The sequence below is a fragment of the Phyllostomus discolor genome, chromosome 1 (assembly GCF_004126475.2).
Source record: "Phyllostomus discolor isolate MPI-MPIP mPhyDis1 chromosome 1, mPhyDis1.pri.v3, whole genome shotgun sequence".
In the NCBI taxonomy this organism is placed as follows: Eukaryota; Metazoa; Chordata; class Mammalia; order Chiroptera; family Phyllostomidae; genus Phyllostomus; species Phyllostomus discolor.
The window spans coordinates 44,557,864-44,581,727 of NC_040903.2; the positions used below are offsets into that span (position 1 = coordinate 44,557,864).

General features: G+C 38.2%; 1 protein-coding gene and 1 long non-coding RNA gene across 2 annotated transcripts in view; both read right to left on the minus strand.

Moving 5' to 3' along the window:
• GC (GC vitamin D binding protein) overlaps nucleotides 1-23,864 on the minus strand; it is a 37,454-nt gene that overhangs the window by 12,005 nt on the left and 1,585 nt on the right. The window contains exons 2-8 of the mRNA XM_036021856.1: nucleotides 12,049-12,118; nucleotides 11,344-11,476; nucleotides 8,702-8,913; nucleotides 7,166-7,298; nucleotides 6,862-6,956; nucleotides 2,719-2,848; nucleotides 506-708 (exon numbers count right to left, since the gene is read on the minus strand). Of these exons, the coding sequence (XP_035877749.1) occupies nucleotides 506-708; nucleotides 2,719-2,848; nucleotides 6,862-6,956; nucleotides 7,166-7,298; nucleotides 8,702-8,913; nucleotides 11,344-11,476; nucleotides 12,049-12,118 (976 nt within the window). The remainder of the gene's footprint in view (nucleotides 1-505; nucleotides 709-2,718; nucleotides 2,849-6,861; nucleotides 6,957-7,165; nucleotides 7,299-8,701; nucleotides 8,914-11,343; nucleotides 11,477-12,048; nucleotides 12,119-23,864) is intronic.
• LOC118499725 lies at nucleotides 16,849-23,377 on the minus strand. The gene is made up of 3 exons (XR_004902244.1): nucleotides 23,368-23,377; nucleotides 19,664-19,669; nucleotides 16,849-18,739 (listed from the first exon to the last, which is right to left on the minus strand). It is a non-coding gene; the product is annotated as an uncharacterized LOC118499725 (long non-coding RNA).

The following is a 23,864-nucleotide window of genomic DNA, read 5'->3' on the forward strand; positions in this document are numbered from 1 at the left end:
CTCCCTCATATATATATATGTGTGTGTGTATATATAGTCACACACTATATAATACATGCATACATATCTACTTCAAATGCATATGGAACTGTCCTTTGTATAACTATAGCACAATTTATTCTATATAAAGCATCAAGTAGGTACTTTAATTGGCTTTTCTGTGAAAATAGATTTGTGTAAATTGTTTCCTTAGCCCATTGCTATCTATGCATTTATAAAAACAGAGTGTCTAGACAAATAGAGTTTTAGTGCAGTCCAAATTCTGCTCTCTGATACTGATAAATGATTTTCTGACCTGTTAATTCAACCTACTTGTGAAATAACTTTATGCCATGAATATGCATATAGTATTCGTAATGGATGCAACTCATCATGCATTTATCATAACTCTTTTCTTAGTGAAGCCAGGTACAGGTTTACTATTTCTCCCCCATCTAGTTTATTTGTCATTTAATGCTCATGAATATCAACACTGTCAAGAATAATACAGATCAGCTCTACTTACTTGTCCACGGCTTTGGTGTTGCCTTTGCCACACACATCTTGACTGGTGGGCAGCTCAACTTCTGGCAGCTCTGGTGGTTGGGCTGCTGGCGTGAAGTAAGCACACATAAAAATGTCCATAGGAGTTTTTTCTTGACAACAGTCCTCAAACTTAGTATTCTTCGTGGATAAGTTGTCACAGATTTTTACTGTGTGTTCAGGTAGCTACAAAAGTAATTGTGATTTTATGCATTGTTAGTTTTCTGAGAAGTTCAACTAAAAATAGGAAAATAGGTTTGTATAGGCTTACCAGCCCTGGCATGGTATGTGTGACACATGTATATATAGGTCTATATAGGTCAGTGGGAATACTTTGAGAAAGTAAATCAGTAGAATATTTGTGGAGGGCTGTTGGGAACCTCCCTGCCTGGTTTCAGAAGCTGTAACCCCCTCATGGCTAAGGCTGAGTGAGTGACCTTTGGACCATAAGCCACTAAGTAGACAAAGCTTATCTCCCTGGCAGGGGGCGCCACTTCTGCTCCTTTTTCTTCACCCTGCCTGGCCTCCAGTGCTTGATCGGTTAGCCAATGTCTGGTAAGATTCCCCAAAGGGGGAATGATCTAAGACAGGCACGATCACAGGGGAGGCCCCAGGGAAGGACTTGGGGGGCTATAGCAAAAAGGGGTGATGGACCCTCACCCGTCAGCTTTTACATAGCCTGAGTCCTCATTCTGTCTGCAAGAAGTCTCCTAATCCCCTGGCTGCCTTACTTCCCCTGCCTGACTTAAGCCTGAAACAATACCTTAAGCCTGAAACAATGCTGGTGGTGGGTGTCCTGTGCTGGAAAGGGCAGGTTCCCTAGGGCAATCAGACCTAAGAAAGAATATGTAAAGTCCTGTGAAACCTGCTTTGTTTAGAATGCTCTCAATTAAATGATGAAAGTCCCAGCAGGAAGTGAGTTTGTTCCCCAAAGTTTTGTAGTCCTTTAGCTAGCAGACCTTGACTCAGAATAAACTCTCGTAGTTCTTCATATGTTATCTATTGTTTGATCCTTACTGCCTAACAATGATTAATGAGCTTTATTTGTATTCCTGTGTGAAATGAACCTAATAAAAGCCCATTGAGGAAAAGGCTCTTGGCCCTACTCCTTTGAGAGATTGGCCACCTTTTCTCCCCAAGCAGATCATGTCTTGGTAGACTTATTCTTATCTGTGGCTGCTGGGGAGGCCCTGTGGGCAGAGCACCGCCCCCCCACCCCAGAGGGTCATTTGTCAATATGTACTGAAATCCTGAGCATGTACAATTTGACTTCCAAGAATGTATCCTCATGAATTAGCTATAAGCCTATAAAAGACAGCATTAAAATGCAAAAGGTGAAACACTGAAACCCAATAATAGAGTTCTGGTTAAATAAAATAAGGTATACCTAGAAGATTGACATAGTACATTCTGGCTGTCTGTCTATCTGTCTACCTGTCTATCTACCTGGAGCTGGGGGGTGGGGAGAGAGACAGACAGACAGACAGACACCAAGACCTACTAGCCATTATAAGTCAGATTATAGAAAAACACCTATTAACACAGACATGCATTCTTAGTGGAAAAAGACCTGGCAGCACAATGTCACTGTTACTGTAGAGGCCCACAGATTTGGAGAGTGGCATTTGTCAAGAGTAATTGTTCAAGTTCACATCTACTTGAAAGTATTGGGTAAATGAAAAATGGTGAAAAAAAAACTGAATGATCAAATTATGACAGGTATTGAATACAAGAAAAACCATAACTTCTAATAGTATAATTGTTGCAATATTGTTTAACAGAACTTTAATATGTGATGATGAAAGTTATCTGTATCTGTACTGCCTAATACTTGTGAGCATTTGAACTGGGGCTAGTGTGACTGAAGAACTGAAGTTTAACTTTTATTTAAGTTTAATTATAATTAACTTAAATAACCATATATGGCTAGTGGATACTGTGCAGGGCTCTGCAGTTACACTAAGTTCTTGGGAATCAGAAAGCCTTTTGTGTTCGGACTTTGATATGTACTCGTTCTGTGACTTTAATTATTGATCCTCGCTAATCTGTTCCCTCCTGCGCAAAATGGAATTAGTGTATTTAGTTTCATAGGATACATGTGAGGATCGTTCTGATGATTCACGTGAAAGGTAGCTCAGAAGAGTGTATTCTTGCCACTGAGTGCAGGGCAGACGATGACGATGGGGATTCTCTTACCTCCTTGGCCATGCAGTCCTCAGAGGTAGACTCACAGCACTTGGAGAGGATTGTGGTAACATCTTCAGCTAGTGACAAAACATCCTCCAGGTCAGCAGTCGGTGCTTTTTGGGCTAATTTTATGAGGTGGCTAAACAGTTAAAAAAGAACTTGTTAGCTTACTCCAAGTTTCAGTTTCCCCGGTTTCATTATGAAAACAAACACTGGAGAAATAATGCCATCATTTCAACTCTGTCTTCAGCAGCTGCATGAACACATCTGCTATGCAATGGGTCCTCCGTGCTGGAGCTACCGCTCAACATGCAGCCTTCCCCGCTGAAGCTTTTCAAATTTTCAGTACTTTTATGCAGCTTGTCTTTTGGCCAGATCTACATAGTTGAAGGGTGGTTTTAAAATGTTAAATCTAAAATGGCAGTAAAGAAAGCACTAACATCTCTCTATTCATAAGGCCAATGTGGTGTTTTTGGGGTCCCTCACAGTTTTCTTAAATGTTTTTATAAATTTGCTTACAAACTACAGTATAAATAAAGTGAGGAATAAAGACGTTTACCCGTAAACCACAGAGTTCATAGATGTTGATGTTTTGGTGTGAAACCTTTAAGTATTTTACAAGGTATCCAGGATATTAAGTATTTTACAAGGAATTATGTCATACTATCGAAGAGTTTATCTTTTCACTTAGATATTTTTCAGACTATAAGACGCACTTCCCCCCAAATTTGGGAGGAAAATAGGGGTGTGTCTTCTAGTCTGAATGTAGCTTACTGTGGGGGGGTGGCCTATGTTATTTATGCTATTAAATATTTTACCAAATTTTTTGCTTCAAAATTTTTTTTCCCAATTTTCCTCCTCTAAAACCTAGGTAAGTCTTATGGTCCCATGCATCTTATAGTCCTAAAAATACTATGCTGCATATCATTAAATATTCTTTATTGTGGTGATAAACATGTAATGTGACATTTACCATCTTGACCATTTTTGTGTGTAGTTCAGTAATATTAAGTGAGTCCATATTGTTGTAACAGATCTCTAGGAGTTTTTTGTCTTGTAAAACCAGAACTCTCTGCCTGTTAAACACTGACTGCAGCCCCCCTCCCTTGACAACCACATTTTTACTTTCTGTTTTCATGATTTTCACTACTTAATATACTCCATGTGACTGGCATCACACAGTATTTGCTCTTTTGTGACTGCTCATTTTGCTTTACATGATGTCCTACGTTTTATCCATGTTGTAGCATGTGATAGGATTTTTTAAGGTGTATGCCACATTCTTTATTCATTCACCTGTCAATGTACATTGGGTTACTCTTGCCTCTTGGCAATTGTGAATAATGCTGCAAGGAACATGGATGTGCAAATATCTTGAGATCCTGCTTTGCATTCTTAGAAATATATATAGAGTGGGGGAAAAGTAGGTCTTTTACAGTCATGAGTACGTGAAACAGAGATTATTCTTGTATTATTATTATTGTTGTTTTATTTTTCTATATGAACAACTGTAAACCTACTTTTGCCTCACCCTATATGCAGAAATGGGATTGCTGAATCACAGAGGAATTCTGTTAATTTTTTGAGGAAACAGCATTGTTTTTCATACTGACTACAACATTTTGCATTTTACCAACAGGGCACAAGGACTCCAATTTCTTCACATTCTCCCTGACACTTGTTATTTTCTTCTTCTTTTTTCGGTAGTGGCAATCCTAATGGGCAATCCTATTCAGTAGTGGCATTGTGGTTTTGACTCATGTTTCCCCTATGATGGGAAACTGTTGTTGTTGAGCTGTCGAGAACCATTTCATGTGCTAGTTGGCCATTTTTCTGTCTCTTTTGGAGAATCATCTATTCAATTATTTTTAAAATATATTTTATTGATTATGCTATTACAGTTGTCCCATTTTTCCTCCCCTTTATTCCCCTCCTCCCTGCACACACCCTCCCATCAGCATTCCCTCCCTTAGTTCGGGTCCATGGGTCATACATGTAAGTTCTCTGGCTTCTCCATTTCCCATACTATTCTTAACATCCCACTGTCTATTTTGTAGCTACCACTTATGCTTCTTATTTCCTGTACCTTTACCCCACTCTCCTCCCTCTGCCTCCCCAGTGATAACCCTCCATGCGATCTCTATTTCTGTGAATCTCTTCCTGTTCTAGTTGTTTGCCTAGTCCTTTTTTGTTTTTGTTTTTTTGTGATCAGTTTATTCAGTATTTTGTTGTTGATTTGTAACAGTTCCTTATGCATGCTGGCTATTAAACCCTTACTAGAGACATGATTTGCAAATATTTTCTCTCTTTCCATAGGTTGCCTTTTCACTCTGTTTCCTTTAATGCTCACAAGTTTAAGTTCAATGTAATCTTATTTGTCTATTTTTGCTTTTGCTGCCTGTGCTTTGGGATTAATTCCAAGAAATCATTGCCAAATCCAATATCCTGAAGTTTCCCCTGTGGGTTTTTTTTAGGAGTTTTATAGTTTTAGCTTTAGATTTTTAATCCATTTCAACTTAATTTTAACCTATGGTGTAAGGTAAGGGTTCAACTTCATTCTTTAGCAAGTGACCATCCAATTTTCCCAGAACTACTTGTTGAAGAGACTGTCCTTTTTTTTTTTTTTTTTTTTTTATGTGTAGTCTTGGCTCCCTTGCCAAAATCATTTATGCAAATACATAAGGGTTTGTTTCTGAGTTCTCAATTCTGTTCCATTGGTCTATATATCTTTTTATACTACTACAACTGCATCCTGATTATTGTTTTTTTGTAGTATGTTTTAAAATGTATGAGGCCTCCAACTTTGTTCTACTTTTTCAAGGTTGTTTTGGATATATGGAGTCCCTTGAGCTTCTATTCAAATCTAGGATGACCTTTTCTTTCTATTTCTGCAAATAAAAATGCCATTGGTATATTAATAAGAATTGCATTGACTCTGTAGGTTGCTTTGGATAGTATGAACATTTTTAGCAATGTTAGCTCTTCTAATCCATAAGCATAGAGTGTATTCCTATTTATTTTATATCTTCAATTTCTTTTAGTAAGGTTTTATAGTTTTCATTAATATTTCTTTACAATATAATTATAATAAACTGTTTGGTCTCCTCTCAGATGGATACACCATAACTGATTTAAGTGTGCACTCTATTCTAGGGACATTTAGAAAATCTTTATTTTTTCATATTTAAAAAAAAAAGATACCAGTATTTGTAGCTAAATCTTTGTTCACATTCAATGATACTTCTTTTAGGTAATTTTATAGACACTAATGAAAGTATAAATTAATGATTATGAGAGATATATCTTATAGGTGGTTTTATATTATAAATTCCTAAGCTCTGCTTGCCAACTACACTATCTTAATGCAAAAGGAAAACTAAAGTGAGAAAATGCCATTTAGTACTTGAATAGTTCTAATGGAAAACTATTTTTGAAGGACTAATGAAAGTAGTTTCTATTCCTTTAAGGGAAGCTTAGGATCTGGTGCCAACACAAAATAAATTTTTATTTCCATTAAATGAAAAAAGTTTGTGGATCAGAGTTAGAAGGAATTAAAGAGAATGTTAATGCTGAAAAGATAAGCTAAAGCTGTCAAATCTAGGTGTCTGAGGAGATAATGAGAGAACTATAGATGTGGAAAATGTCAGAATTAAAACATGGAGTTAACAGTAGCCATATAAAAATAAAAGTGAAAGTTACGAATAAAGTAGCTAAGTATTTCATGTAAATTCACAAAGCTTAAGAGATATATATTATATAGCACAAAGCTTCATGTAACAAAAATAAAAAAGTCTGATTTGAAGACAAAAATGGGCAAAGCAAATTGCAGATGATTAAAAAGTATTTTTCTTGCTTTTGTATTTGTAATATGTGCTGATATGAATTTTGAGGAAATAATTTCTAGTGCTCTCTGTTTTCCCATATGAATATATGGAAAAGCTTAAGAGCAAATGTCATGTTTTACAACATAGCCTTATTTCCTATTGTTTACATTCTGCGTAGAGAAAAACTGGGTTGTACTTTTGAGGATTATTGGGCATAACTCTCGAGTCTATATGTTCTAACACAAGCACTTTCTTAGAGAATCCTGATATTGTGGATAGGCAGGGCAGAATCAAGCAGCTATACATACTGGGGTTGCTTAATCCTTACCTGATCCTCGACTTCTCCTTCCCGTAAGCAGCATATTGTGAACAGATTCTATTTGACATAATGGTGAGAACTGATAAATGTTTAAGCTGGAGTCTCTAGAAAACAAAGGAGAATATCATTAAACAGTTAAACATTGTTCTTTCTTTCCCAGAGGTGGTGGCATGTTTCTTTTGCCAATTAACAAAATGCAAAAAAGGTATGTTCGAAACTTTTATTGATTTCAGAATCTGAGCTTCTACCATTTTAAAAAAGGAATAGCTTTAATAAAAGAAAAAAAAGTAACTATTTAATAAGTGATACCTACCTCTTTCAGAAAGCATACAGTGGGACTTGATGAGGTACAGCAAGACCCTACCATAGAGAGGTAGCTCTTGGCATAACTGACTAAAAGCGTCAGAGGAGCTTGTCCATAATTAGTGGAATAGTCATACATAAAGCTGTGGGGGGAAAGAACATTGGTCAAAACATTTGTGGGGAACAAAATCTGCTTTTTCAGAAATATTTTGATGGAGACAGGATACATGTGAAGTTAGTTTACAGTTTTAATATCTAAAAAGCACTAAAGATTTACAGAAAGCATTGTAATACCAGTCACTTTTTTCTTTTTTTTTTTTTTTTAAGGTTTTATTTAGTTATCTTTAAAGAGGGGTGGGGAAGAAGAAAGAGGGAGAGAAACATCAGTGTGTGGTTGCCTCTCATGTGCCCCCTACTGGGGACCTGGCCCGTATCCTAGGCACGTGCTTTGACTGGGAATCGAATTGGCAACCCTTCAGTTCACAGGCTGGCACTCAGTCCACTGAGCCACACCAGCCAGGGCATCTTTCAATCAATATTTTTATTAAACAAATATAGTTTCTTTCCTAAATTGCCATGTTGATTGCTTGACAGGAGAGGCCATTTGTTCCTTTATTCACTTAGTGTCTATGATGGCTCATGATAGGTGCTTATTGATGTTGATTTAATTAATTAAGATGAATGAATGTAATTATGAGTTTGCTTTTTATTATCTATCTCTGTTTACTATTTTGGACAATTACTATGTGTAGGTTTAGTTATTTATTAAAATCTTTTTAATTTTTAGGAGCATAAGCCTCCATGAACCTAAAAGAGACTCTAAAAGAAAATCTGGGGCAAAATCCTCTGTGAAAATTTATAGGGATGGGCCAGCCAACCAATTTTTACAAAACTGTGACCTTGATTTTATTCTTTTAAAGCCCATTTGAACACCATTGCTTTTGATTTTTGTATATATGTTTTTCATCAAAATTGATTTTCCCCATATTTGGTTATTTTTATGATCTCCCAAGATTAATTTAAAGAATCTCTGCATAGTCTGGCTTCTTTATGAATGTAGTATGTTCACATATGTAATGCCCCGGGTGTCATGTTCACAACACTTCCTTGGAATGTGAAGAGAAAAGCTGTTGTTTCCTGTGCTTTCGTGGAAATGAAGTATTAACAATGTGTCTAGCAATAAAGTTTGATCAGGTGGAGATCAAAAGATCAAGGATCACTGGCTTAAGGGACATCTCAATAGCTACAGTCAGATATTTGAAAGTCTGTCAGGAGGGCACGGGATCCACGTAATTCTGCTTCAAATACCAGACGGGGTGGATTGGGTGGGGGTTTGGGAAAGATGACTTTTATCTCTGTCTGAAAAAGGCATTTACCATAGTCTACAGTGACAGAGGTGGGCTCTCTTGGATGGAAGTCAAGTTCTCGTTATTGGAAGTTGTCCAGACTGCTGTAGAAGAGGTGTTTGTCTAGAGTAGGTGGTTAGATTAGATACATTCCTGGTATTTTATGCTTTAAAGTTCTACTTCTGATGAAAGCAACTTACTGGTCAGCAAATTCTTTGGGATCTTTCCTGAATGCCTCACAGATTTCATCATTACTTGGCTCCACGTAGGTAGGAAATTCTTGTGGCGGGTGCTTCAGGGCGGCCATGCAGAGCTTCCTCTCGAGACCCTCCTTGGTGCAGCACTCCGCAGTTCCTGAGTGCACCGGGAATGGAGAGTCGCTCTCACAGGACTTAGCAGACAGTGCTGACGTCTAGAAAGAGAGAAGAAAAGCAAGTAAACTCATTTATGTATATACAAATATACAGACATACACACAACTTTCCAGGCTTATAGTTCTTCATTCAGTGTAACATCTTTAGTCTTAAATTTAAAAATTCTCATTAATAACAAACTGTCCATGTCCAAGTATCCATGAGATGATTTGTCAATGTGGCAAGTTGCATAATCATAGTAATGGGCAGGTACAGGGTCTTACCGACGTTACTAAATGAATTTCCTCGGAGTAAGAAAATAATAGAACCTTTGTTAATAAATGGACTGTGTTTGATTGCAGCCATTAAAAGCTTTATCCTCTAGTCCAGTGTTTCTGCACAGGGATATTAACATCTTCTGAGGATAAGGGAGGTCATTTCAAAAAGCTCCAATACGATTGCCCACCTGCTTTCTGCTGCAAATAGCCCAAAGAGAATGCGGACCTCCTCCCCGCTCTCCTCCCTTCTTTATTACCAGAGCAGACTCTTAACTGTTAACAGCTTTAGTCTTCTGTATTAGTTTGCATTCTCTTAACCAGTGTTTCCTGAGCCCACATTTGCATTAAAAGCTCTCATAGAATATATGAAAACAACAAATGCCTGGGCTGCACAACACAGAAATTCTGAAACAGTAGGTCAAAGATGAGGCCTTAGGATCTGTTTCTTCCCCTGTGCTTATTCTCGTGTGTAGCATGGGCTGAAAACCGCTGGTACAACGTCATCTGCTGCCTCAACACTGATACACTGATACAGGGGGGCAGACTAAACCCATGGTTAAGAGGACCACTGAAGCAATTGTAGCAACAAAATGTTCACTTTGGAAAGAACTGGGAATGAAAATGTGGTGGGGATGGCTGGGGTGGGTGGGAGTGATGGAGGAAAATGAAGACAACTGTGCTTGAACAATAATTTTTTAAAAAGTTAAAAAAATGTAGAATAGAAATAGTCATCATGGCAAAAATTATTTTGGGATTTACATGGGAAAAAGGACTTTGAAATTCTCATTTTACGTGCTTACATCTCTCATTCTCTTCCACATCTACCTTCCATCAGACTCTCAGAATTTAGGAATTCTTAGGAACTCTGTTTTATTCTTCTGCCTCTTTCCAGTGAATCTCCTCTTTCATTCTATTTCTTTCCCTATAAACTTTACTGTTTTTTATGACCTCCTTTCAAATAAGAAGTTTACAAAGAAAAAGCATGAACACATTTTAAAAAATGCTTTGAATAAGCAGGAGAAAGAGGAAAGTAGTGAGCACAAAATGTCAATTCCAGCTCTGTTCTCTTCTGATCTGTCTCTACAAAACTGCAGCTTCTCTCTAATCAAGACATGGGTTAGCAGCCATGACTGGTGTGGCTCAGTGGGTTGGGCATTGTCCAGCAAACCAAAAGGTCACCAGTTCGATTCCCCATCAGGGCACAGGACACATTCCTGGGCGGCAGGTGTGTTGACACAGTTAGGAGTGTGAGGGGCAACTGATTGATGTTCCTCTGGCACATTGATGTTTCTCTCCCTCCCTCTCTCTCCCTCCCTTCCTTCTCTCTAAAAATCAATAAAATCTTTTTAAAAAAGACATGGGTTAGCAAATATAGAAAATAAAAATATGTTCTGTTTTTCTAATCATGGTTGGTAATGTGATGCTTGTTTATTTTAAGGTGCTTCAGAAGGTCAGGTTGAAATGATGCATTTTTTAAATGGATTTGGTGATTGGAGAAAAAGATTATAAAATTCTTAAAAAGCAGATAAGGACCAGATAAAGCAATTAATGTAAAAATAATCATTGTACAAATTATAGTCTAATGGGATCTTTCGAGCATTGTTTCTGCAGGCCAGCGGCTGCAGGCTTGAACAGGAAGACATTTGTCTGCAGAGGCTTTGTCCAGACGCATCTCAGTGCCATTTGCAACGGGCCTGAGGGCTGCATTAGTAAACTGCTAGAATCAGGTGTGGTTTCACCTTTTTTTAGCTACTGTCTGTGTTTTGAACCCTGTCATTTCAGCATTTTAATTTTGGCTGAAATTATATACTTCAGGGGAGAAAAACCCAAAGCCTGGTAGTTTATGTATATAGGACAACCTCTGAACACCAAATTAATTTGAGACTAACACGAAATTGCTCCGGGTCAGTCAATACCAGGTTTGGCATGATAAAGGTATCTGTAGAATTTTAAGATAAACAGAATAGATTAGAATTATTCCCTGAGTAAGTATATGGCCCAGTTTTCTCATTTGAACCTGTAGGACTAATGGGCAAAGTTGATTCATTATGCTAGAAAAAAATCTGGATTTTAGGGTAATATTCTTTATATATCCCCCAAAACAGAGTGTATGGAATTGCTGTCTAGGGTCTCCCTAAGATATGGCATAAAGGCCTATCTTGGCTTCCTTCAGCGGGCCCCTAAGCACCCAGCTAGGCCACGAGGACCCACCCTTTCGTCATAGCAGTCAGGGGCCGCCCCTTCGGCACAGCAGGCTTCTGTCAGGGACACAACTTCCTTCACGAGGAGACTGATCTGTTCAAAGGTTCCACTGGGAAATTTTCTGCTGTACTGGACCATTGCTCTGAGGGGAAAAATAAGGTCAGTGTATTAATTAGAATTTTTCCACATTTGCACATATTAACATATAAAATCTGTTCAGCTTTTTAAAAGAATAGTGTACATATTTTGACTAATAAAAAGAATATGAGGTTACCTTTTAATTTTTGTTCTGAGTAAATTGATCTTGTAAAGCAATAGAAGTTGGACTGGAAGTTTCCGTTATATCAGCCACCAGGTTTTTTCCCTCAAGCCTCCCCAGATGAACCTGTTCTGTACCTTGTTGCTTTTGTTTGCCAGTCCTGGCATGCACTATTTGCATGTTAATTTGCTGTAGAAAACCATGCTTATTTATTCTCTTCTAACTCATTGATAAACATAGCAGTGACAAATTCTTAGACCATAGTAACGATAGTTCAGCTGGAGTCTTTGGCTGTCCTCCGTTCGTCTGGCTTCTCTGCCTACACCGACAATGAGCTCTATCTTGTTAATCTTAGCAGAAACCGGTTCAGACCTTTATGGTGAACTGAAGTTACCTTACCTGCAATTTCATTCACGGTCAAGTAACCAAGAGGGTGATGACTATCTTATACTTACAAAGATGTGAAGTCATCTTTTCCGAGACTGGTGAGCTCCTTGCACACTTTATCCTTTTCATAATCCCGACCTAGAGACCAAAAAATGGAAAGTTTTGTATTTATTCCCTTTTCATGAATGTTGCATTAAATGCATGTGTACAAAGGGGTCATTCACATGAACTATCTGGGGTAAAACTAGCATTTTCTATAAGCAATCCAGTTTTTGGTACCTTTCTAGCTGTTTTATAAAAATGGATCAGAATTTTTCGACATGCTCTGAATTTTAATGGAAATGGGGAAAACAGTGAACACTGAAAGCAATTAAGTTAATGATCTGTGCCAACAACCAGTGAGTCAGAACCTATTGATATGGCAATCATTCTTTTAGGTCCTATCTTTATAATAATGCTAAAATGGGACATTTTGTCTCTCCCTTCTTTACCTTGGTTTCACATAAGGTCTTGAAAGAAACAAGAATAAAAGGTAAATGGAGAGTAAATCCACATTCCCACGTGAAGAACTAGCCCCACTGATGCAGGGCCTTAGAGTGTGAGAGGGGCTGTATTACTCACTTTGACTCTATAAGGGAAAACCAGGAATTCAACTGGGGAAAAACATGAAAATTAGGCAAAATACTTTTGTTGGAAAAGGTTCAAGTGTAGTGAAAGGGGCTTCAAGGAAACACTTAGAGATCTTGATAGATGACCCTTGGAGTTTAGGGTGCAATGAACAGGCGTCTGGTTCACCCTAAAGGGGCCAGGGCTGACTTGGTGGCCTGCGGCAACAAAGGAGAGGGCTGTGCATGGGATGCTGCGCTGCAGCTTGTGGACCCGCTGTAGATCAAGCAGGAGAGCAGGCCAACCTGGAGTTGTCTTAAAAGCACCATGCCCGCCCCCACTCCCAAGAAAGGACCACCTACAGGGCAGTGGGCCACCAACAGTGGGACACCTCTCTGTGCAGAGGCAGGCAATTTGAAAACCGGAGGGCCAGAGGAAAGCTTTAAGATGTCAGCTGGATGTGAGAGATCCCCGGAGATGATAAAGAGATCTCCAAAGAAGCTACAAAGAAAATGTCAACATTGAACATCTCCCATGGCTGGGGGAAACAACACTAGCTCACTAAGCACCCAGTGGATTAATTTTTCCTGCTGCTTACTTCTTCCGTCTTCTCCCTTTCCTGTGTTTGAGGAACCAAAAGCAGCCTAGAGAGTGGGCGGAAGGAGAAAAGGAGAGCAGGCAGAGAAAAAGTATACATGTCTTTCTTTCACACCACAGGCAACAGGACTGACACAGGCCTGATATTAGAGGGTAGTTTCATGAACATATGAAATTTGACTCTTAAACTTAAGCAGATATTATCATGGCTGGTAAGAGGTGGTTATTTTGAGGTTCAAAAGGACCAGAGGACCTTTTATTTAGAGTGAACAAAAAAAATCATGGAACCTACTCTTCAGTCCATTTAAGACACTGGAGAGCTAGTCTGTTCTGGAGGAGATGAGTTTTCCGTTGTTCCTGAGACTCACTTATTCAACACTTCTATTACAGACACAGTGGGGCGGACTCATGGAAGGTAGCCATGAGTCCAGTGTTCTTCTTCCTTGATGTGTCATTTATGCAAATGAGTCTAGGAAATTTTCTAACGCTTTGTGATGCTCTACCTTTCAAAAAAATGTAACAAGTACATAAATGGCTCCATATTTGTTGTGAGACAAGTGGTTTTAACTTTAAGTGACTTTCTTCCTGGCTTTAAACATTAGGAAATCCATTTCAGGTGATGGCGATTACTGTCATGCCTTCTAACAGCCAAAATGTCCTTGCCTCCTAAACAGTTACGGTTCTGTGGGAAAGAGTCTTTACGTAAATGAGGGTAGAAAGTTTTCTTTTATGGTTTGGAGTGAAAGATGATGGCTGGATACAGGCTAGAGAGGTTTTTTTTTTTCCTTCTTTTTAAAAAGATTCTCTGTAGGATTTGTTGGATGTACTGGTGAAGGGAAGCTGTTGCACCTTGTGTATTTCGGGTGGATGACTCACAGTATAGCACTGAGATAAGTGTCAGAATTAAGGACAAAAGTGTTCTTTGGCAGCACTTTGTAATAAGGGCCCAACTCAGATACCATCAAAACCACACGGAAGAGCCCATATGTTCAAATCTCACATTATCTTGGAAACTAGGACAAACACAGTAGGGTTGATAAAGCTAGTAGTCAGTGGAGTACAGAGAGACACTTGCAGCAAACCTCTGTTATATCCGAGAACCATTGAATCGGGTACACTTCCTGGAATTTATTGACCCATTTACAAGGTTAGATATTGTCAGTTTCAAAAGGTCAACATAAGGCAGAGTATTTCCATTAATCATTAATAGTATTCCCAGAGACTGGAGATTAGGATAGAGAGGGGAAGGATTTCAGGCAGAGCCGTCCTCCTGGAATGAAGAGCTGTAACCTTAGGGTATCTACAGAATTGTTTTATGTGGCTCCTAAGGAAAAATGGCTGGCAGGAAATTTTGGTTCGATGGGAGAACTTGACTGTAGCCGTGACTAACTACTAATTGAGATGATACACAGCTTCTTGGAGAAGTGATTTTGTTTTGTCACTGACAAAATTCAAATGGAGCTTAAATAACCATATATATGAAAGATCCCTAACTTTAGTACAAGATTTTATCCTCTTAATCTTTAAAATCACTTCCAAGAGATTATAAAACAATCCTTTCTAGAAATAGTAAGAAATAATACAGAAACTCCCCCACCCCAAAGCTTACTATGTTTACAAAAAAAATAGTTCTAATAAGAATGTCTTTCTCTTTTGAATGCATAAGAGCTAACTTTGTTTAATAAAATCTCCCTGTAAAACTGCAGTGATAATTTTTGGTAACATTTCTTATCATGACTTCTCAGTAACATTCAAATGAGAGCCTATGTTCAAATGGGGGCAACCTGATGAATATTTTGAGAAATAATTAGTTTCTAGCCTTTCAGGCTTAGATTTCTCACTTCAGCAAAAAAGTAGTTTTTGTTCAGCACATCACAGGAATGTGTGAGTACATGTGAACATGGTGTAAATGACCACCACAGATCACCCCTCATTAAGTAGCTTTAATTAAATCAACCACTTGTGTTTGCATGGAAGTACGTTAGAATCCACAGGTTATGTAGTGCTTTAGCTAGAATGCAGATTTATTAGAGAAAAATAAAAACCTAGATTGATGATATAAGACTTAAAATTGTTCTGAAGCCATTTTTACTGGACTATTAAGCTTTAGGCATGACAGAAGCAAGGAGGAAGCCCAGAAGGGAGGTCCTGAGAAAATTCAGAATTTAAATACGAAAGGGTCAAACTACTCCTACAAAACAGACCTGCAGCTTTGCACCATGTATCTTTCAGGTGGTCTACTCAAGACATATTTCTGATTTTAAAATTTTCATTTATTCGTTTACCCAAAGAGAACATATACAGCATATAAATCTAGGCAATATGTTAATCATTTTCTTATCTTCAAAAAAAAAAAGCAAAACAAATACCAAGTTTCAGTTACAGTGTGATTATTACAAAGTGATTACTCATTCTGTGTGGTACTGCATAATAGATTTTTTTTGCTCCTGTTGAGCTTTCTTTCATTCATATACTTAAATTCTATCTTGACTGAATTGTAAATGACATATGCTATTCTTTAATGTGCCATGTGGTAACAAAGACGGTGCACTGGACTTTGACATGGCCCCAGTAAATATTAGCATGATCTTAGTGACACTGGCGAAATCTTTTCCAGACAGTGACCTCTGAGCACTAAATGTTTACAAATTCCATTTACAGAATTTTTGCTTTTTGCAATTGCATGTCTCATTTCTATATGTACTGTGAAACATTCTGGTAAGTCATGTCTAATTCTGGGTTTTTGAGAAGAAATTTGATTTACTCACAAATCTTTAGTGCTCCATATAACTTACCTCTTTTGACACAGCTGACAATATTCACTCACAGCATGCAACAGAGGTGTCTAAAAGACTTACTCTGTGCTGGGCATTGGGTTCAGTACTGAATATTCAAATGGAGAGCAAAATAGACACATCTCTGCCCTCATGGAATTTTCAGTCTATTGGAGATAGACAATAAGATACTCACTGTCTTGGTACAAACTTTACTTTAAAAAGGTACTTTTAATGCTTTAACTATTGTTATCTTTCTGTAAGACCAACTTGGTCCCCTAGAAAAGCTGTTTGTATACCAGGAGCAATTGATGGACCCTGAAAAACACTGAAAAATATTGAATATATCCTTATATAGAAAGCAAGAAATTGTCTTAAGTTTTCCAGTTGTGTTCTGAAGAATCATAGGGTTTTAGAGCTCAGTTGGGCATTTTATATTTTTGCTATTTTATTTCTTTGGCATTTTTATTTCTATTCTATACTGACAAGTTCCTTTGTGTCAGAAAAGATCAGTATATTTGTTTTTGCTTAAAAAAGTCTTCTTTAAGAATCTGGTTTGCAGTGCTATTCAAACAGACTAGATATTGGTGATTTCAGAATAATGATTTTATTTGAGAAATTGAATATTGCTGTGCTGGTTTAAGAAGCTGACCTGGTTATTGGAGGTAAAGGCACCAATTATAAAGATATCACTAGAAATATTGTCGATGAAGAAGTAGCAATCAAATCAACATTTATTCCATTTTCAGGCTTTTTCTTTTGGTCATCTCCACTGATGTTTTTAATCATTATATGAAACATTAATTTGGCTTTTATATTTATATTGATGTTTTTAGTTAGACAAGTGTGCAATTTTCTGAGTTTGAATTTATGGGAAAAAATTAATTCTTTTAATATTAAATCTAGGGACCTATATAGCATCTATAGATTAATCTAGAAGATATTAAATGTACCTCTTAGTAGGCCATCAGTGGAACAAATGGGGCTTTTTTCCAGATCTTGACAATTTAAAAATAGCCAGAGATATAGGGTAAACAGGTCAGTTGCTCAGAAACTACAGTTGCAATAATGGCCTGACAGTCACTCAAATCTAAAAGAAAGGGAAAAAATAACCAAAAACTAATGCGTGATTCATCATGGAGAGTAGCCTATATAGATGATACACTCCCCAAAGTCCCAAAGGAGGCCATCTTCCTCCGTGTATCTCATTCCACCTCCCGTTCCCCTCACAGGTGGGGCATTTTGTCATCTACAAATGCTTTTGCAGCAGTGAAACTAAGGGAGCAGTTTTCCCTCTCCATTTCTGTGATGGGCGAAGGTAATATCCCCTGTGTCTGACTTGGAAACTTAGGATGCATTGCAGGGCTTAGTGTTCAAAGCAATATAAAAGTAAACAATATGATAAATGGTTCACATTTGAGTGCCAACAGTTAGGCAGGTGCTCTTCCAGATATTTTATATAGTATCTCAATCACGAAAATCCTGTGAGACTTGTAGTTATTATAGTTCCCTTTCAATATTCACTACACATTTTTGTGTGTCACTTTAAGAACTTCATCTCTGTATAATTTGTTTCTGTGAAAAATTGTATTAACATCCAAACAATCAAACAATATTAACATTTTGAGCATATGTTATTTTACGAGTTTGAGAATTACTCTATTAGAATTTAGTATTATTCTGTTTATGGTATTGAAGGATTCTTTGTTATTCCTGCCCTTCTGAAGTCTTAATTTATAATTACCACTCCTGGAAATGTTCATTTTTCCTCTTCATATTCCCTTTTTTAAAAAAAAATCTTGCATGGAACTTTGTAAATAGAAAGGTGAGCAGGTTGGCTGAAGTCTCAGTCCAGTGCTTTGGTCTTTGTACAGACAGGGACATATACTGAGTAATACTCACTAGGCATTTGCTAATAGAGCTTACAAAGAAGGCCAGTACAAATTGTTTCTTTTAAGCAGAATTGTGTTATTTTCTATAAGGATTCCTTCAGTGCAAAGATCATTTCTTTAGGTCCTGTGTACCTGGCACAATTCTGGACACACGTGAGTTTTCACAAGGCAATTCATTAAGCATTTATTATGAAATCGGAACAAAGTATTATTCAATAAGGAATCACAAAGTCATATTTCCATAATGTACATATTTGAGCTGATATAAACAGGAAATAGTGAAGATTCTGCTTCATTGACTAGTTATGTGCTCTGTCTCTTGATTAAAATAATTCAGACAGCACTAGAGACAGATGATTTTCTATAAATGTATACATCTCAGTGGCTATCAAAACTGCATGATTTCCATTTCTACAGCTAAGCCAACAGCAAGGCTATATTTTATATATATATATTACTATCTGTCTCCATTATCATACATGGTTTTTGTCAAGAAGATCTCTTGAGCCATTTACTGCATTTTTAAGTCCAACAGGTTACCATAAATGGCCTTATTTTATAAAAGGAAACCTCCTTTTTAAATGTTAGTGGTCATTCTCTTCTATTAATAAAGGTATTTGTATAAACTTTTTCCAAGGCCAAAACAATTCTGTAGTTTTTAATTATGCTGAAGTACTAACAAATTTTTCTTTTTCCTTAATGAAATACAATTTTCTAATTACTCAATTCTGTGAGAAGTTGAAGACTCATTATTGGACACTATCCAAGACACCAAGGATGGAAAACTCAAATGCCCTTACAATCTAGGAACTGTGTGCCTTAACATTTGCTCCAAGTGTAGAAAAGAAAATGCCCAGCATTGTTTCCATGGTTCTCATCAGAAGGGGCAGCTCTAGATCCTTGTTGTCATGTGAAAGTTTGATTAAAGCCACATTTTCTCTGGAGAAGCTAGAAATCTGGAATTTTGTGTGAAATCTTTAGATTTTAAAATGCCTACAAGTGAAGTTAAACCTCAAAGACAATTTCCTGGCCCAAACTATGAGGGCCAAAGAAAACACACCCACAGGAGGCTATAATTTATTGTGACTTAGGAATGAGATCCTGGATCCAGGCCACCTGGATTTGAATCCCTGCTGATAGTGAGACCAGGGGCAAGGTGGTTATCCTCTCTGTTCCTCCTTGGTCTTATTCATAAAACAGAGACCATCGTACCTCATAGGATTGTTGTGAGGATTAAATTGGTTAATATGTGAAATGCTTAGAACAGTGCCTGCCCCCTCCACAGTAAACAGCAAATATTGGCCGGTTATAATTAGCTAAATCAAGTTGGTTTGTGATTGTAGTCATACATGTGCATGAGACAAATCTGTTGATCAAATAACAGAAACAAGCTACCATGCAAAGGAAAGCTCTAAAGCCATTGACACGTAAGGAAAGGAAGCTTGAGAGTAGAGATAAGTATAAAACACCAAGAGCCATCCTTGTCATAGAAGAGGTTGAAACAAAGCACTATGAAATCTTAGAATGGAAGAGGGTTTACATGAAAGGGATTATTACTTGAAGTGGACCATGGATGATGGCAGGATTTCAACAGTGGTAAATAAATTATGAGAGAAATTTTAAGTTGGACAGACAACCTGAAGATGTACCTGAGGTTGGAATATTCCAAGTCATGTCTAGAGAGTAATGAGGAGTCCAGTAAAGAAATTGGAGTATGGGACTTAATCTCAGAAAGACTTGGTAGTTGAAGTTTCACTTATTTTTTAAGGTAATGGGTCATGTGTTGAAATTCATTCATATAGGGAAATACCAACTCATAGCTGTATCAAGTAAGGGTCATCTTGGATTTAAGTAGTACCTGCATAACTCTGTTCTATGAAATGTGTTAGTCTGTATAAAATGCTTAGTATACGTCTGCCTAATTTGTGGTAAACAATAAATATTAGCAACTCTTATAGTAAAATTCAGTGATAATATAGTATCAGATTTTATATATCCTCATGATATGGATATGTCATTTCATTCAGTCCTCCTCTCTGGTGGTGAGCTAGATCATTTCAGTCCAGAGGAATTTGGGAGAGAAGAAAAAATGGAAAACTTCCAGGAAGCAGGGAAAGTAGTGAATATGTCCCTGATCATCTCCTGGCCAACTATCCCTGGATCTGGCCAATAAAATGGTAGTCTATCAACTGAGATGCCTTGACTCAATGCTCCTGTCCTTCAGGAAGTCCCTGTCAGTCACAGGACCTAGAAATATACTGTATTACATTTCTGTTGCTTCTGTAATGAGCAACCACAAGTAAGCAGCTTAAACAACACAGATTTTAGTAACTTATGGTTCTATTGGATAGTCAGACATAGGTCTCAATTGGTTAAAATCAGTGTGTCATCTGGGCTGCGCTCCTTCTGAAGGCTCTGGGGAGAATCGTGTTCCTTGGCTTCTCCAGCTTCTAGAGGTGGCCCACACTTCCTGGTTCCCGGCCCCTTTCTTCCAACTTCTAAGCCAACAACTTTGCATTTCTCTGTGCCTTTTTTCACGGGTACTTCTTTCTCCAACTGACCCTCTTTTCTGTTTTCCTTTCACCTTCAGAACCCTTGTGATTACATTGGTCCCACACAGATAATCCTGATTATTTTTCTACTTTAAGGTCAGTTTATTAACAACTGTCATTCCATCTATAACCATAAGCGCTTTTGCAATGTAACCTAACCTATTCACAGATTCTGGGCATTAAGATGTGGGCATTTTTGCAGGGCCCTCATTCTGCCTACCACACACTTATTAATATTTAGGCCAGAGGTTACACCAACCATCACGTGACTTTGAATTGTGGGTTTGTATCAGACAGCTTGATCCCTGGAATCCGACCAGCCAGCTGTACATGTGGAACCCTATCATTTCATTAATCTCACAATAGTAATCCTGATTCTTAAAAATGTAGTCAATTCATTTATGAGCTCCATTTATCCATCATGTGAAGTTTTTAATTATATTTTAACAATATGAATTGGTTGGGCAAGGGATGGGAGGTGGGTGGGGACTAGGTTAAGAAGCCATTACAATAGCCAAGTAAAGGGGAAGAAGGGCCTGAAAGAGGACAGTGCATGGAAATGTGAATGGAAACAGGTTTGAGAGGTGGTGTGTGCAGGCCTGGGGATCCAGGGATATGCAAGAGGTAAAGGGGAGAGAAAAGAAGGATACTGAGGAGGCTTCCATGGTAGAATGCTTTGTAGAAGCTGGTATCCTTTCCAAGGCTGAAATTTATAAGAATGTGGAAATGATTGGATGTGGAAAACAAAAAAATTAATTTAAAAATTCAAGAAGTCTCCACAGGATTGAACATAATGATTCAGATATGATGGTGTCAGGGAAAAAAGGGAAGTTAAGAGGCAGAGCCAGTTTTATGGGATAGCAATGAACCGATGTTTGGACCAGTTCTGGATGGTTCATAGTAGGCAGCATGAACTTCACTCAGTTGCCGCTGCATTTGTGTTAGTGACGGGTTGTTTCTCTTAATCTTTAGTGAAATATTTTATTTGAGGTATCTCAAATAAAGGCTGCAACACAATGATAACATTGTCTTTGTAAACCCAACTGATTAGCATAAAATTCTGGTTCTTCCAAAATTATAAATTTTAATTTGTTACGATGAACAAATGAACAGCTGGTGATACGGTGAGATGATGAGTGCTAAAACAGATAAATAAAGCATGGTAAGGGGAGAGCGGAAAATGTGGAGTTGTAGGTGCTGTTTGAGATAGATTGATTAGTCAAGGAAGTCTTCTCAATACATGAACTTGGACTAGACTCCTGAAGGAGGTAAGGAAGGGAGCCGTGTGGATATCCAGGGATCAGTGGTCTAAGGGGAGCGAGGAACTAGTTCAGATCTCTGCAGGGCAGAGCACACAGTGTGCGATAGTGTGGAGGCCAGTGTGGCTGGAGCAGGGTGAATGGGGGAAAATTGGAGAGAGGAGGGGAAGGACGGCAGTGGGCAAAATAAAGAATTTAAGTGATAATGGGGGAGAGGGTATCAATTCTTTCTAAGAATTTGTTCACCTTCTTCCTATAGAGATTAATTCTGTGGCCTTTTAAATTGTGTGCACACTTCTCCCTATTCCACACACACAATGGTGAGTGCATACCTGGCATTGCACCTCAGAGAAGAGAAGTGTGACTTTGCTACTGATTTCCAGGGAGGTTAATGTTGCCTTTGATGGTGAAGTTAACTACTTTTCTGGCTTCAGCTCTTTGTCCTTTCCCACCTTGGCTAAACCTCTTTTATGCTCTTACTCTGGCTTCTTTGTGACTTGGATCAGGCCATGCTTGATCCTAGCTCAGGACTTTTGAACCTGAGTTCCTTTGCTTGAAACTCACATTTAGATCTTTGCATGGCTGTCTTCCTTTTGTCGTGTAGTGCTCACATTCTATGTCACCTCTTCAATAACTATTGTGTAGGTTTTTCGGAAAGTTTATAAAGGTATTTGGGAAAATAGAGAGGATATGTATTTATTCTAAATTACTTCTTTCTGGCATTCTGCACAGCTATGTTCCTGAATCAAACTAAGTACTTATTTTCCAAGTGACAACTTGTAGAAAAGAGAAAGGGGTGATTCAGTCGTGGCTTGAAGATTGGGATAATGCACACTGTCCAGGGGTGTTCTGATGGGCACATGGAAAAAGGAAAAAATATAGCTTACCCAGGAACCCAAAGGAGACTTTCTTGCTGTGTGGTATCATGTTTAGCAAAAATATGTATGCTAAGAATGAAGTGCTTAAAGCAAATATGAAAATGTTCATAATAAATACCCTGTTCTTGCCAACAGCTCTTGTAAACTATAATGATTTATCTCCCATCAGCATTATTTCTTTGCTAATTTCATAGCTGTAGCAGGGGCCATTGTTGCTTCTTTCTGGGGAGGAGGGGAAGATACATCACTGGCTAGTGGTAGATTCATCGCAGTCCTGGGGGAAAAAGCCATGTGGAGGCAATCAACATACACTATCCTTTTTGTCTTTTAAGGGATAGATAATATTACCTTTTTCATCTTTCAAGGGGAGAAGTGGGTGTTTTCTTACGACACCATCCAGATTTGGCATATTTGGTAAGTCCTCTCTCCCCAGGTGCACTGAGTGGTTTGTGAACTGGACCCCCAATGCTGCTTGACAGGAGAGGACTGGCCTGACTGGAGCTGATGTTCACACTGAGCTACAGCAGTGTCTGTTTTAGACAGAGGTTGTCCAAAGAATATTTCCACAGGATATAGGCAATTTAGGGGGAAACCAATATTTCTGGGAAACTCTGGGTTAAGCACAGTTTCTCCAGGCAGGACTTCTCAGAACCTTTAGGAAAACAGGCATTGATTATGAACCAACCATGAAGTAGTAATATATGGCTTATTTCTTAAATGTGTTTGGCCACAGAAACTTTTTTCCTGGTTGAGACTTGAGCAAAATACACTTTAGAAGAGATGTTTCGGACAAATGCCATGGGTGGTCAGTTGGCTCTCTAGAGAGAACTGCAGCTCTAACCAACCCTCCATCATCCAAGGTTCTCTCAACTCCTTTAACCCATACACTTTGTAATTTCCAGCCAAGAGGGCACACATCCAGTTTCCAGGCATATCACTGACTTAGTATTTGGGTCCTCCTCAGCTGTTACAGAATAAAGGACTGACGGATTAGGACCACTATTCCCCATATTGAACACTTAGTTCTTACAAATGTATTTTATATGCCCAGGGAATATTATCAGACCCATGACACCTGCATAACTTGAAGTTTGTTGTGAACTTTAGACCTCCAAGCTAGCTACCTTATGGTTTTTAGTGTCCATTTCACCAGAGACAGAGAATGCTGAAGGATGTCGAAAGAGAGGTTGCAGGGTCCTCTGTTATCTTCAGAGGGATAGTGTGACTCATTGAGGTGAAGGCACTTACACTTAGTGAGTCAGCAGTCCAAAATGGTAACTCAAGTCCCACATTCTAATGTCCACATATAATTCCAGGACCTAGCCA